At 44.3% G+C, this 14,176-nt stretch overlaps 1 protein-coding gene across 2 annotated transcripts in view; it reads left to right on the forward strand.

The window, feature by feature from the left end:
* The first annotated feature begins 47 nt into the window (after positions 1-47).
* RNF214 (ring finger protein 214) overlaps positions 48-14,176 on the forward strand; it is a 47,951-nt gene continuing 33,822 nt past the window's right edge. Inside the window, exons 1-5 of one of the 2 annotated variants that reach the window (XM_058686832.1) lie at positions 48-573; positions 2,123-2,247; positions 4,446-4,956; positions 5,651-5,710; positions 11,092-11,232. In XM_058686832.1, coding sequence (XP_058542815.1) covers positions 187-573; positions 2,123-2,247; positions 4,446-4,956; positions 5,651-5,710; positions 11,092-11,232 — 1,224 coding nt within the window. In that variant the 5' untranslated portion in view covers positions 48-186. The remainder of the gene's footprint in view (positions 574-2,122; positions 2,248-4,445; positions 4,957-5,650; positions 5,711-11,091; positions 11,233-14,176) is intronic. The other variant, XM_058686833.1, reaches the window with a different exon arrangement.

Here is a 14,176-nt window from a genome sequence, read left to right on the forward strand (position 1 = left end):
GCCAGGAGAGGAGCGTGTGGGCGCGGTGGGCTCAGCTCGCCTGGCCCCACCGCCCCGAGCTGTCGGGGCGTCCTCCACAGGGGCACTGCCCGGAGGGACGGTCTTGCCCTTCATGGCGTCCTCTGGAAAGGGAATCTCGGTTTTGACCTTTACAAACACCTCGTTCCTCTTCTCTCTCTGATCGCCATGGCCCCGACTCTCTCTGGGACCTTTCCAGAGGGGCTCCTCCCTCCGCCGGGTCTCCTTCCTTCTCGCGGTCGCCTCACTCTTCCTCCCCGCGCCCGGGGAGAGTCCACTTGTATCTTAGGGGCTTCCGCGGAGTCCGCGGCGCTCGCACGGCGCCAGCGCTGGCCGCTAGGGGGCGCCGTCGGGGGCGGCGCGGTGCCGCCGCAGCCGCTCCTCTCCGGGCCGGGCCTCGCCCGCTCCGCTCGCGCCGCCGGAAGTGGGAGGTGCCGCGCGCGGGCCGGCGCTCGACCCCTCCCCCCGAGGCTCGGCCGCCCCCTCCCCCCGCTCCGCCCGCTCAGGTGCGTCCCGTCCCTCCCCCCCTTGCCTCCCGGGGGCGCGGCGCGGGAGGTGTGTGCGGGACGGGCAGGCGAGGAGGGGGGCTGCGACGCCGGGGGCCCGGGCAGGGGCGGGGGGTCGAGGCGGGGGGCGTGGAGGGGGCCGTGCGGACGGGGCCCGGGGTCCCGGCCTTAGGAGGGGGCCGGCGCTGGGCTCGCGGTGGGGGGCCCGAGGCAGAGGTGCGGGGGTCTCCGGCTCCAGGAAGCGGCGGGCTTAGCGGTCTCCGGTTGAAGCGGCCGTGGTCGCCCGGCGCCGCTTCCCCCATTGTCCCCTTCGCGGCCGTGCCCCGTCCTCCCCCGAGCCCCCGTGGCTCCCGGCGTCGCCGCCTCACTGGCGGCCGCCGCAGGATTCCCTTGACACGTTCGACTTCCCACCCCGCGCTGTAGCCTGCAGCGCGCGGTACCTGCCCCGCTCCCCCTTGGGCTCCGGCCGCGGAGTTGCCCGGAGGACCCGTGCCCTGCGCTCTCGTTTACCGGGCACCGAGGACCCGCGACCCCGGGCTCTGTTGGGGCAGGCTGTTTGCACCCGAGGGTGCAGTAATGGCGATTCGGGCCCGTTCTCGCCTAGGAGCTTTGTATAATGGGGGAAACTGAGGCACACAGGGTCCCCCGGCCTGTGACTCAAGTGTTGATAAAGCCCAGTCTCCATACTTGCCCTGTGCGCGCTTGAAAGTGCCGGCGGGGGTGGGGTGGGGTGGGGGAATACCTGTGATGCTATTAAAATAAAAACAGGAATTTAAACTAACCCTATGTTACACCCCCTAGCCGCCCCCCTTACATTCTCCTACCCCGCCCCCGCACCTTTGTCTTCACTATAGAGGGCCACGAGTTTGTCCTGCCTCACAAAGGATGACCTTTTGATCCAAAAAGGGCATCAGTCCTGGTTCTCTGACTTGGATTACCCTGTTTTCCAGCTTCTCTTTTCCTGGGTAGAGTAACCAAGATTCTTGTACTTTTTTGTACCCTTGTAGTAACTTTCAAGAGTCTGTATTTTTCTCAGTGAGTGGTTCTGAAACATTTCCATCTGTGGGGAGCACACTGACAGTAAAAGCTGCTCGGATTGCCCGATACAGTATTGCTGTTTTTCCTCGCACACTCAACACCTCCAAAAAACTTCGCTTAAATTAATGAAGAATGCTTTTAATGACTTAAAAAGTGTAAGATGTTATCGATTGTTAGGCCCCCAAGTACGTTCTTTGTAAATAATACTACGTTAAGGTAGGCATGTGGACCATTTGGAAAATTCTCACAGACTAGGCTGTTTTTAAATCACCGTATTTCTGCCAAAAGTGAAAAAGCTTTGTACAGACTCCTATTTATATAAATGTGGTGATTGCCGAGGATCGATGTCCACGGGGGCCTATTGTGGCCCAAAGGATCTTTTAAAACCCTGCTACAGAAAACTCTGAAGCCTTATTTTCTTCTGGGACCCAACTTTTTCTTTGTGTTTCTTTTCCTGGGACTCTGTTGTATGGATGTTCTGCAGGGGGGGGTGGAGGGGGGGTGGAGATACATTTGTTTTAACAGTTTGGAAACTTGTAGCCTGTAATTTGTTTCTGAAGGTACAGAGCATGATGGCCGCGGCGTCTGAGGTAGCTGGTGTGGTGTCCAATGCCCCCAATCCTCCAGAATCCTCTTCTAGTTTATGTGCTTCCAAATCAGACGAAGGTCTCCCAGACGGTCTAAGGTAATGTGTGCATACCTGACTGGGAAGGTTTCATTTGGGAGAAGGGCTTCTGAGATGGCTTCTTAGAGACGCAGAGCTGGGCTTTCCTCTTTTTGGCTCCAGTGGCCCTGCACTAGGTTAAGCACGTCCATATGTGTATTTAGGGTACCTAACACAGCACCTGGTGGCCCTCGGCAGGCATGCTGAATATTTGTTGAGCAGATAGGTTAGAATACAGGGGATCCGACTTTTCTGAAAATGCAAATTTTTCACCACCCTACTTTACGTGGACTTTATGTTCATTTAATTACGTGTGTGTGTGATATAGTATACCTATGTGTATATCTATCTCTTATACCTATATGTTTTGTTATAGCTGTATATATTGTGTTATCATGTATCATACTGGTATATTTGTGTATGTCTTCTGTCTTACGTAGAGATATAGATATGTACACATGTACATACATAAGGCACGCATATATCCATACACGCACAAATAGACGTATACATATATCATCTACAGATAAATAGATTGCTTTGTCAGTGTGGCTTACTGCTGTGCGTAGATATTCTGCCTTCCATCTAAACTCTTGAGGGCTGGAGCTATGATTGCAACCTAGCATCTTAGAGCGCTTAACGCATAGTTACGCACAGTGTTGTACTAAATTGTATATTTCACCTCAACTCTAATTTTTTAGCATACCTAGGACCTAATATAATGGATAATACTGTACTAACAGTTTTATATGTATTAACACAGTTAATCCTCCCAACAGGAGGTGCTGATATTATTATTCCCACTTACAGGTGAGGAAACTGAGACACAGAGAGGTAACTTGCCCAGGGTTGCCAACAAGGAGTCAGGGTTTGAACCCAGGCCCGTCTGACTCCATATTACTTAATAAATACTGGTTTACGTGAAGAGAGATTTGTTAGCGAAGGGGTAGTGGGGGCAACTGCTAAGTAAGCCTAACCATGAACTTGGATCTTCATTTTATAAGTAGAATCAGCCACATACTACTAGGAGTAATACTAGCAGCTGAGGTTTATTGAATATTTACTGTGCCAGGCTCTGTACTCAGTACTTTCACACGCATGATTGCCTGCCATCCTCACAATAATTCTATTAGGAGGGTAAGATTTCTGGTTTACAAATGAATTGAAGTAACTTGCCCAGAGTCACACAACCAGTAAATAGCAGAGTCAGGATTTACACCCAAGATATACTGGACTATATGCCCAAATTAATAACTGTCTTTCCCCCTCCTCCACTCCCTCAGGTAACTCTCAGGAAGGAATCAGCTAGAAGTGTTTATAAAGGTTTTCATATCCCAAGATCTCTCAGTTTTATTTTGAACAGCCTGTACCTATTGAGAAAGGAAGGCACTGTGACATAAAGCCTCAGTCGATGCTGGCTTGGGGTACTTACAGGCGTCAGTTGACAGAATCAGTTTTTTAAAAAAGAAGGGGCAAGGAAATTTAGCATAGATGTCATCATTCCTTGGTGAGAGACTTACTGTTCTGAATGTGAGATGTCATCATAAATCTGTTTTAAAGATCGCTTCAAAAAGCAACGCATTAAATGGCCATGACAAACAATAAAACAACTATCCCAGTGTTGTATGCGTGTGTACTTGTCTGGGGTAAAATTTCTACTGACAGCTTCAGTATGGGATTCAAAATTGTCTTTGCCCCAGACAACTTGAAGTGAAGACGCTATGTTCTGGAAAATTCTCGAAGAACCTAAGAAGTGGTTCTGGTCAAAGATCTATATAAGGAATTTGAAAATTGTTTTTGGGACATGTGAGAGTGGAATATTTTTAAGTTAGTATTTTATTTATTAGAACATTACGTGTAACTAAGTTTGTACATGTAACTGAATGAAATAATGACGAGCATTAGGCTGTTTTATCGACGTTCCCCGAAGTTATTCAAATGGGATCTCAGAAATTTTTGGATCTTCAGAGTCATTTATGTGTGTTTATTGACCATCACTGGACGGTAAAGGTCTGTCTCCACAGCCCAGGTTCTTAACCACCTATCTAACCAGGATGAAAATTGCTGGACAAAGACTAAGTTCCATTTCTTTCTGATGATTTTGGGGGGCTTGTGTAGCCTAGCTTTGTTCTTCTAGTCGTTATGTTAAAGGTATTATGTATTTAATCCTCCTTAAGGTTGGGTGAAGACAGAAACTTTTTGTCTTATGTCTTTGATAGCCCCAAAGACCCTGCACAGAAGCACAAGAACTCACCTCTGTCGAGTGTAAGTAGCCAAACGATAACCAAGGAGAATAACAGAAATGTCCATTTGGAACACCCAGAGCAGAATCCTGGTTCATCAGCAGGTGACACTTCAGCAGCGCACCGGGCGGTTTTAGGAGAAAACTTGCTAGCCACAGCCCTTTGTCTTTCTGGCGGTGGGTCTCAGTCTGATTTGAAGGACGTGGCCAACACAGCAGGAGAGGAGGGGGACACGTGCCTCCAGGAGAGCCTCCATCGTGTCACTCGGTCTCTTAAGGCAGGGTGCCATACAAAGCAGCTTGCCTCCGGGAGTTGTTCTGAAGACAGATCCCCACAAGCCTCCATCCTAAAGGAAGGTAGCAGGGACACAGGCTTGGATTTCCGACCTGTAGTGCCTCCAGCAAATGGGGTTGAAGGAGTCAGAGTGGATCAGGATGATGATCAGGATAGCGCTTCCCTGAAGCTTTCTCAAAACATTGCTGTACAGGTCAAGTATCAAGTTTCTATTACTAAAATGGAATTCGGGCTCTTTATTTGTTTACATATTTATCGAGGGTAGGAGACCTTTCTTCATAGGTGGCGGAGAACTATTCCGTCTCGTTTTTTTATCGGCAGCTATCGTACGATTTTCACACAGTGCCGTGTGAGGACATCCTTCCGGTGTTCAATAAATAATAAAGCCAGGAGCCAGTGTCCAATCATGGCAACTAGGAACTTTGTGACCTACATATAATCTCTTCCGCTGATTAATTGATCACAGTAGGTCATTAGCGTTCATATTTCCCATCTTTGTCCTTACAGGAGGAATCCTCGTGAATTCTCTGACCTCCATCTTAAGAACATTGCATCCTGCCTCCTAGTGATTGGTGTCTTTGTTGTAGGAGGAAGGATGGGCACAATAAGTTTAGGGGGCAAAATTCTTATGTCACACTCGAGGCTGTCTGTCAGTTCTTGGGTTTTGTTCAGGTTATTCTGTGGGATGGATATTCAATGCAGTATAGAGGCCAGTGTCTCCTTGCCAGACCTGCGGTTTTCTCGTTAGGAAGCCGATAAGGGGAAAGCAAAAAAGATTAGCTTCTTAGTTACTTGTGGCAGATTTCTAGGTAAAATTACTAAAGAGTAATTCTGCCTTTTAAAATGTCTCTGAGTATTTCTGAATGTGATTCTTTCTTTCTTTATAGACTGACTTTAAGACGGCTGATTCAGAGGTAAACACAGATCAAGATATTGAAAAGAATCTGGTAAGTACTTAAAACAGTCACTGTGAATATATGAGACCATTAACTCAGACTATCTTGAGTCCTATCCTATCATCTCAGTTAGAAATGGTGCAGGAATCTCCTTTTAAAATCCCTGATGGATGGTTAGCTAACTTCTATTTGATCACTTTCAGAGATGGGAAACATTACTTATAAAGCAGCTGATTGTATTATCGTATTTGAGAAATAGCTCTTTTTTGTTGTTGTTTATTTATTTATTTTGAGAGAGAGAGCGAGCAAACGAGCAGGGGAGGGGCAGAGAAAGAGGGACAGAGGAGATCTCAAGCTGTCTCTGCGCTGTCAGCACAGAGCCTGATGCGGGGCTTGATCTCACAAACTGTGAAATCATGACCTGAGCTGAAATGGAGGGTCAGACGCTTACGTGACCGAGCCAGCCCCGGCGCTCCTCTGATTGTCAGGGTCTGTTCTGAGGTGAGGACAGACCCTCTAACACTGCTTGTTAGAGTGTTCTCTTGAGCTCTGTAGAGTAAATCCAAACTCCCCTTTGCTTGTTTGCTCTATGTATACTTGAAGTGTTTTTTATACTTCTTCCCTTCCCCCCCTCAAGTCTGAATCTTTCCAGAAAAAACCATCTCCAGACATTTTTAACGTTCTTCTTTTCTTCATGGGATACATTTTCCAGCCCTTCCGTCACCCTGCTTGCTTTTCCACAGGGACATGTTCCATCTTGTCAGTGCTTTGAAAATGTGATCCTAAGAGCTAAATGCAATAATCCAAATACAGAAGAAGTAATTCACAGCACAGTGGGATTCTCGTTCTCTTTCGTGCCAGATGCTATTTCTTAAGCTTACCTGTGGCAGTCTCCTCACCTTTTGAGCTTTCCATAAAACATCTGTCAGGTCTTTTTCTGGTGTATTATTGAGTCATATCTTCCCTTTTTATTCCTGGTAATTGGTTTTTTAAAACCTCAAGAGCTGCCCGTGAATCGTTGTGAAAATGGTCTCTTTGAACTATCCCTGGCATTTTGTGGCAAAAACTTCCCTTCCGTACAAGTGTACGGATATCAAAATACGCATTTTTCAAGAGGAAGGGTGAGGCTGGGAAAGGCGCCCTAGCATTGGAAGAGGTCTTAGGGTAATACGTGTTAGCTGAGTGAGGAAAAAAGAGGAAAAGTGCTTGCAGCAACCAACTAGATAAGAAAGTGGGTATTTAGTCAAGCTGAAGAAACTGAAGGGCAGATGGAAGGAAGTTATGGGAGCGCGTTAACCAGATGAAGCGAGTAGAGTTTTTAGATAGAGAGTAACAACTTAGGCATTATTCATAAGAGGCGGGTAAGGAGACCCTACAGATGAGCAAGCTGATGCAGGCGTCCTGGGGGAAGACTGAGCTAGAAGAGAGGCTCCAGGGAAAGCGGGTAGAGTTCTCCGTTTCTTGAGCACTTATTCTAAGCAGTTTCATCCAGAGTATTTATTTTGTCCCCACTATACAACAGTTCCGTTGTCTATAGCAATCCAAGGGACCAGCTAAGTTATACAGAAGCTTTAGCATCAGTCTGAAGCAGGAGCAGAAACCATGAAGCCATTGGGCCCAAAGAGGCCTGGAGTTACATTTTGCGTGGCTGTATTCTTTCGGGTGGTGGTGTGGCCCATGTGCTTTTAAAAAGGCAGAGGAGCTAGGCATTAAGGAGGGCACTTGTTGGGATGAACGCTGGGTATTTTATGTAAGTGATGAATCACTGGGTTCTACTCCTGAAGCCAGTACTGCACTGTATGTTAACTAACTTGAATTTAAATAAAGACGTTAAAAGAAAAGAAAAAAGGCGACCATTATTTTCTCTGGGCCAAAAAGCCTCAAGCTTAGTGGTTGTTCACAATTAAGGAATGATGAAAAATTTATATGCTTTGACCCATTTATCTCACTTATTTGAATTTATTCTCCCCAAATAACTGAAAGTTCAGTAGAAGGCAAGAGCTATGTAGCCAATGGTATTCATTTGTTTTTGTTTTTGTTTTTAATGGAAACAACCAACCCTTGAAAATGAACTATATGCAACGCGGAAAATACCTCTGATATAATATTGAATGAATTAAGGCAAATGCAAACCATCTACATGATAACAACAACCACCATGGAAAAATATGCCTGCAAATGGCCTCATACAGATAGTGTCTTCCTGGAAAGAGAGAGGTCACAGCAGGAGACTCTTCTATTGGTAAACATTAAACAAATCAGGAGATCAAAGTGTGGGGAGCTGGAGAGGGGTAGAAGCGGAGGTGCGTCTGTTCATTCTGTGTTGTCTGCGGAGCGGCCAGTGCAAGTGCTGTCGAGGACCTCCCTCCACCCACTCACGTTTCCCAGCCTCAGTCACTGGTGTAAACCGTTGTGATATTTGTCATGGCTACCTGTGTTTTTATCCTGTTTATCTTTTTATTGAAAAAAAAAAGTTCTTTCATATTATTTTTGAAAAAGAGAGAGAAAGAGAGTATGAGCAGGGGAGGGGCAGAGAGAGAGGGAGACAGGATCCGAAATGGGCTCTGTGCTGACAGCAGACAGCCCGATGGCAGGACTCGAACTTGCCAACTGTGATATCATGACCTGAGCGCAAGTCGTATGCTCAACCGACTGAGCCACCCAGGCGCCCCATTATCCTGCTTTCCTTAATGATGTTCTCGGAATTGACTTTAAATGTGATCTTTCTTTTTACCTGGTTGCGTCTTAAGTAATAGTGATGTTGTGTTAGTTACATTTTTAATGCATGTTGAAATTAATATAAAACTATTTTTAAAAAGCAGTGGAGCTAGGCAGGTGTTAACCTTGGTGGCAATACAAGAAACTTGGCTCCTGTTTTATTTGTTTCCCTTTTTGTGCATTTATGGTAATGTCCCGCTGCCTGCACTTGGAATTGTAACTTCTGATCCTTGGAACCAATTATCCACCAATGAAGCAAAGTAACTTTGGCCTCTTACAAAGATGATTTGGATCGAGTAGTTTACTATGTACCTTTCAGTTCTCTGGGTGCATAAATAGTATGTACCTTCAGCCTTCTTGCCATGAAACTGGTGGGTTTTTTTGCCATCCTGAGTTGTTCTAAATATGCATTGTGGACAGAGAAGGTACCACAAAGAAATAAAGGGAAAGAGCTGTGGTTAAAAAAGAAAAGATTCCTCTTATCTACCAGTTGCATATTGGTCCTTAACCTTTCTTTAACTTTTCTTGGGTTAAAGTCCTCTTCCAGAATGTAGTTGATTTTTTTGTTTGTTTGTTTTTGAGAGAGAGGGCGCAGGTGAGTGAGGGGCAGAGAGAGAGTCCCACTAGGGGCAAAGAGAGAAAGAGAGGATCGGGGCTCACCTGAGATGGGGCTGGGGCTCACCCAATATGGAGCTCGAACTCACAAACATTATGACCTGAGCCAAAGTCAGATGCTTAACGAACGGAGCCACCCAGGTGCCCCCAAAATGTTTTGAAGACATTAATTCTCATCTCAGAAAAATGTATCTCCCTCCCCCACCCCAATTTCAGGGAGTTCAGAGATCCCTGAGGCCCAGCCATAGACCTCCGGTTCAGAATCCCTGTAACTGTGTGACAGTGAGGCGTCATCTGAGGAGCCTTAGTCATGTTTCAGCACCTGGACTAAGGACTAGCTCATCACAAAGCTAAAGTTCCATCTTGAGGGCTTATTTTTTATTATCACAATGTGATACGTTTTCCTTCATTCCTTTCTTTTTTTTTTAAATTTTTAAAGTGTTTTATTTATTTTTGGGGGAGAGACAGAGTGCAAGTGGGGGAGGGGCAGAGAGAGAGACACACACACACACACACACACACACACACACACACAGAATCTGAAGCAGGCTCCAGGCCCTGAGCTGTCAGCACAGAGCCTGGTGTGGGGCTCGAACTCACAAACCATGAGATCATGACCTGAGCCAAAGTCAGGCGCTTAACCGACTGAGCCACCCAGACGCCCCTCCTTCATTCACTTCTAAAACCTGTCTTTTCTTTGAAAATAATTATCTTTTTCTTTTTAATTTTTTTACCATTTATTTTATTTAAAAAAATTTTTTTTTAACATTTATTCGTTTTTGAGAGACACAGAGAGACAGAGTGTGAATGGGGGAAGGGCAGAGAGAGAGGGAGACACAGAATCCGAAGCAGGGTCCAGGCTCTGAGCTGTCAGCACAGAGCCCGACGTGGGGCTCAAACTCATGAGCCGTGAGATCATGACCTGAGCTGAAGTGGACGCTTAACCGACTGAGCCACCCAGGCGCCCCGTAAGGTTTATTTTTGAGAGACAGAAGGAGAGAGAGAGAGTACGTGCGCAAGTGGGGAAGGGGTGGGGTGGGGGCGGGCAGAGGATCTGTAGCAGGCTCTGTGCTGACAGCAGAGAGCCTGATGCAGGGCTCAACCCATGAACCTCCACAAGATCATGCCCTGAGCTGAAGTCAGATGCTTAACCGATTGAGCTAGCCGGTGCCCAAAAATAGTTATCTTTTAATGAACAAGTTCAGTTGAATGCTCTTAGTTTAAATTTTACATGGGCTGCCTTACACCAAATCTGTTTTAAATTGACCGTCTTTAAGTTTTAGTGTCCCTTTGAAAGGTCACCATCACTTTTCTTGATTTACGGGTGTGGGGAGGCAGAACACTGCAGTTCTCAGAAGCCTTAACTTCTCCTCCATTACGTGAGAGTTTATTGATTGGCCCAATCTGAATACCGTGTTCCTCAGACACTTTTAGTGGATCTGTCCATTTTTAGCACTAGTGACCAGTAAGGGATCCTATTTTCTGGATGCATTCTTGAGTAGGTGATCTGTTTTTTGGTCTTTGCCCGTTCATTTCTTCTTGCTTTGATAAAATGCCTCCTTCCTCTTATTCCCTAGAGCAGCGATTGCCAAACTTTTCTGTAAAATGTCTGATGGTAAATGTCTTAGTTTTGGGGGCTCTGTGGGTTCTGTTGTAACCATTCCATTCATTGTAGTATAAAAGCAACTTGTAAGCCATGTGGGTAGTTCCTATAAAACTTATTTATAAAAGCAGACAATGGCTGGATTTGGCCCACAGGCCATACATTGCCAGACCCTGCCTTAGCGAAGTGTTGTGCGATAGAATGTCCTGTAATGATGGAAATGTCTTGTATCTTGTGCCATCTAGTATGGTAGCCTTTTGTTATTTGTGGCTACCCAGTACTTGGGACGTGGGTGGCTAGGTTACTGAGGGGCCGTATTTTTAAATTCTCTTATTTTAAATGATTTTAATTTATAAAGCCACACATGGCCAGCCAGCAGTTAGAATATTGGATTGCACATCCTAGGGCTCTGCACAATGCCTTGAACGGGCATCTGGTGAATGTTTTTTTGCAGTTAGATCAGGGAATTACACTTTCCTTCTCTTGTTACAAATAGGACAAAATGATGACGGAGAGAACCCTGTTGAAGGAACGTTACCAGGAGGTCCTGGACAAGCAGAGGCAAGTGGAGAATCAGCTCCAAGTGCAGTTAAAACAACTTCAGCAAAGGAGGGAAGAAGAAATGAAGAATCACCAGGTATTCTGTTTATTAAAATTGTCAGTAAGTAAAGCTACACTTCCTAATCAAACTTTAATTTTGTTTCTGAATTAATAGAAATGGGAGGGCAGTATTTATCTTTTGACGGTTGTCTTAGAATTTTAGGGATCAAAAGAATTTTTGAAGGCATCTTGTTCAAGCTCCCACTAGTATTTTAGTTCAGAGAAAAAAGTTATTTACTTAACATATTTTGATGACACAGTTGACTGTCTACCTGGAAAACCACGTGATTAGACTCTTATGTTACATTAAAACATACAATCCTAGGTAGATTAAAACTCTATGTGTGAAAACTGGAAAAAATATAAATTAGAAGAAAGTTTAGGAGCATATTTATGAAACCTCAAGTTGCAAGAGGTCATTTTAAGCCAGGCAGAAAACCCAGAAGCCATAAGAAAATGAACCAACTGTATTATATGTAATTTAAAACTTTTGATAGGACACATGATACAAAAACCAGTCAGAAGATCAATGTTAGACTGGGAAAATGTTTGTGGCACACCTGATGAACGGTTTAATATCCATATCTGTGTTCTGAGACTCTTACACATTCATGGTAAAAGTCAGATACTCTAGAGAAAAATCAGGAAAGGTTATTCTATAGCTTCCTATTGCTCCTGTGACAAATTACCATGAATTTGGCAGCTGAACATGACACACATTTATTACCTCACAGTACTATAGGCCAGAAGTCCAACCTGGGTGTCACTGGGCTACAATCCAAGTATTAGCAGGGTTGTATCCCTTTCTGGGGACTTGGGGAGAGTACCTCTCTCTGCATTTCTAGCTTCTAGAGGCTGCTTGCGTTCCCTGACTTGTGGCGCCATTCTCCATCCTCCAAGTCAGCAGATTTCCATCTCTGACCGTTCTTCCCTAATCACGTATTCATCTGATCACACCTGGGAAGGGTTCTCCACTTTTATTTTATTTATTTATTTTTTTTTTTAATTTTTTTTTTCAACGTTTTTTATTTATTTTTGGGACAGAGAGAGACAGAGCATGAACGGGGGAGGGGCAGAGAGAGAGGGAGACACAGAATCGGAAACAGGCTCCAGGCTCCGAGCCATCAGCCCAGAGCCCGACGCGGGGCTCGAACTCACGGACCGCGAGATCGTGACCTGGCTGAAGTCGGACGCTTAACCGACTGCGCCACCCAGGCGCCCCATGGGTTCTCCACTTTTAAAGACCTGCATGATTAGGTTGGCTGTATCCAGATGACCCAGGATTATCTCCCCATATCCAGGTCTTTACCTTAGTCACACCTGCACAGTGTCTGTTCCCATGGAAGGTAGCATATTTGCAGGTCCCAGGGATTAGGTTAGATTTGATTAGATGACCATGTGGACATATTTGGGGGGGGGGGGGGGCTATTATTTTGCCTACAGCAATTGTAAATGGCAAGTCACAGAAGAGAAAAAGCAAGTGGATAATAAACATATGAAAAGAAGCCCAACCTCACTGGTATTCATTCATTCATTCATTCATTCATTCATTCTTTCACTCAGCATTTTCTGAGTTCCTGATCTGAGCTCTGCAGATTTAATGGTAAAGAAAACATAGTCTCTGCATTGAATGCTTCTTTGAGTTGGAGGAAGCAGACATTAAAAACAGTAAAGGATGGGAGTTAGGAAAATGCTCCCTAAAATTATTAGATACCATTCCTCTCTCTCCCCTCAAGAGATTGGCAAAAATGAAATAAATTGTCAGGGTGAGGAAAAATGAACTCTTTTCAGACATTTGTAGATGTATGCATTGTTACAACCTTTTTGGAAAAATTGTTAAGAATTATCAGTTAGGGGCACCTAGATGGCTCAGTCGGTTCGGCACCCGACTTAGCTCAGGTTATGATCTCAATAGCTTGTGGGTTAGAGCCCCGTGTCGGGCTCTGTGCTGACAGGTCAGAGCCTGGAGCCTGCTTGGATTCTGTGTCTCCCTCTCTCTCTGCCTTTCCGTGCTCACACTCTGTTTCTCTCTCTTAAAAATAAACATTAAAAAAAATTGTTTTAATTAAAAAAAATTATCAGTTAAAACTGAAATGTTCTGTGACCTAGCGATCGTATTATTAAGTCTGTTCTACAGAAATAAACGTTTTTATATGAAAACATAGACATAGAGTATTTATTACAGTATGGTGTGTAGTTACCAAAAAAACTGGAATCAACTTAATGGACTCTTAACATGGAATGGTTGGATAAATTGGATATATACATATTATGTCTTATACAGCTATTTTTAAGTTAAATCTATATTGACAGTGTGTTTACATCAAGTGGAAAAAAGGATGGCAAATAACATGTATAAAATCCTCTCATTTGGAAAAAACACAAAAGCAAAGAAATACATATTTAAGTATACGTGTGTTTGTGTAAGAACAGAGAGAGATGTGAAAGCCTGCTCCAACATCATGTTGGTTATGGGTGGAATTGGGGTGGACAGGGAGTGACCTATCACTTTTTTATTATTTGACTTCTTACTACAAATGTATACATACACGTATGTATATATGTATATATATACACATACATACATGCATACATATATATATAAACCCTCACACATACATATATACATATATATATGTATGTATATATATATATATATAAACTCTCACACATACATATATATATATATATATATATATATATATATATATATATATATAAACCCTCACACATGATAAGTAGAACCTTAACAAAACAAAACAAAACCATATTTGTTGGAAATAGGAAATTCCCACCCTGTACAGGCATTCTTTTCAGGTGTTCATTCAGCCTTTACCCAAACATGAGTAATGGAGAGGTTATTCCCTCAGAAGGCAGTAAATTCCATTTTTGAACAGTTGGGATTGTTACAAGTTCTTTGTCCTACTGAATTGAAATCTACTTTATTGTAACTTTCTCTCTTACATCTAAATACTGGCTTT

This window comes from Neofelis nebulosa, chromosome 10 (genome assembly GCF_028018385.1).
Source record: "Neofelis nebulosa isolate mNeoNeb1 chromosome 10, mNeoNeb1.pri, whole genome shotgun sequence".
Taxonomy (NCBI): domain Eukaryota; kingdom Metazoa; phylum Chordata; class Mammalia; order Carnivora; family Felidae; genus Neofelis; species Neofelis nebulosa.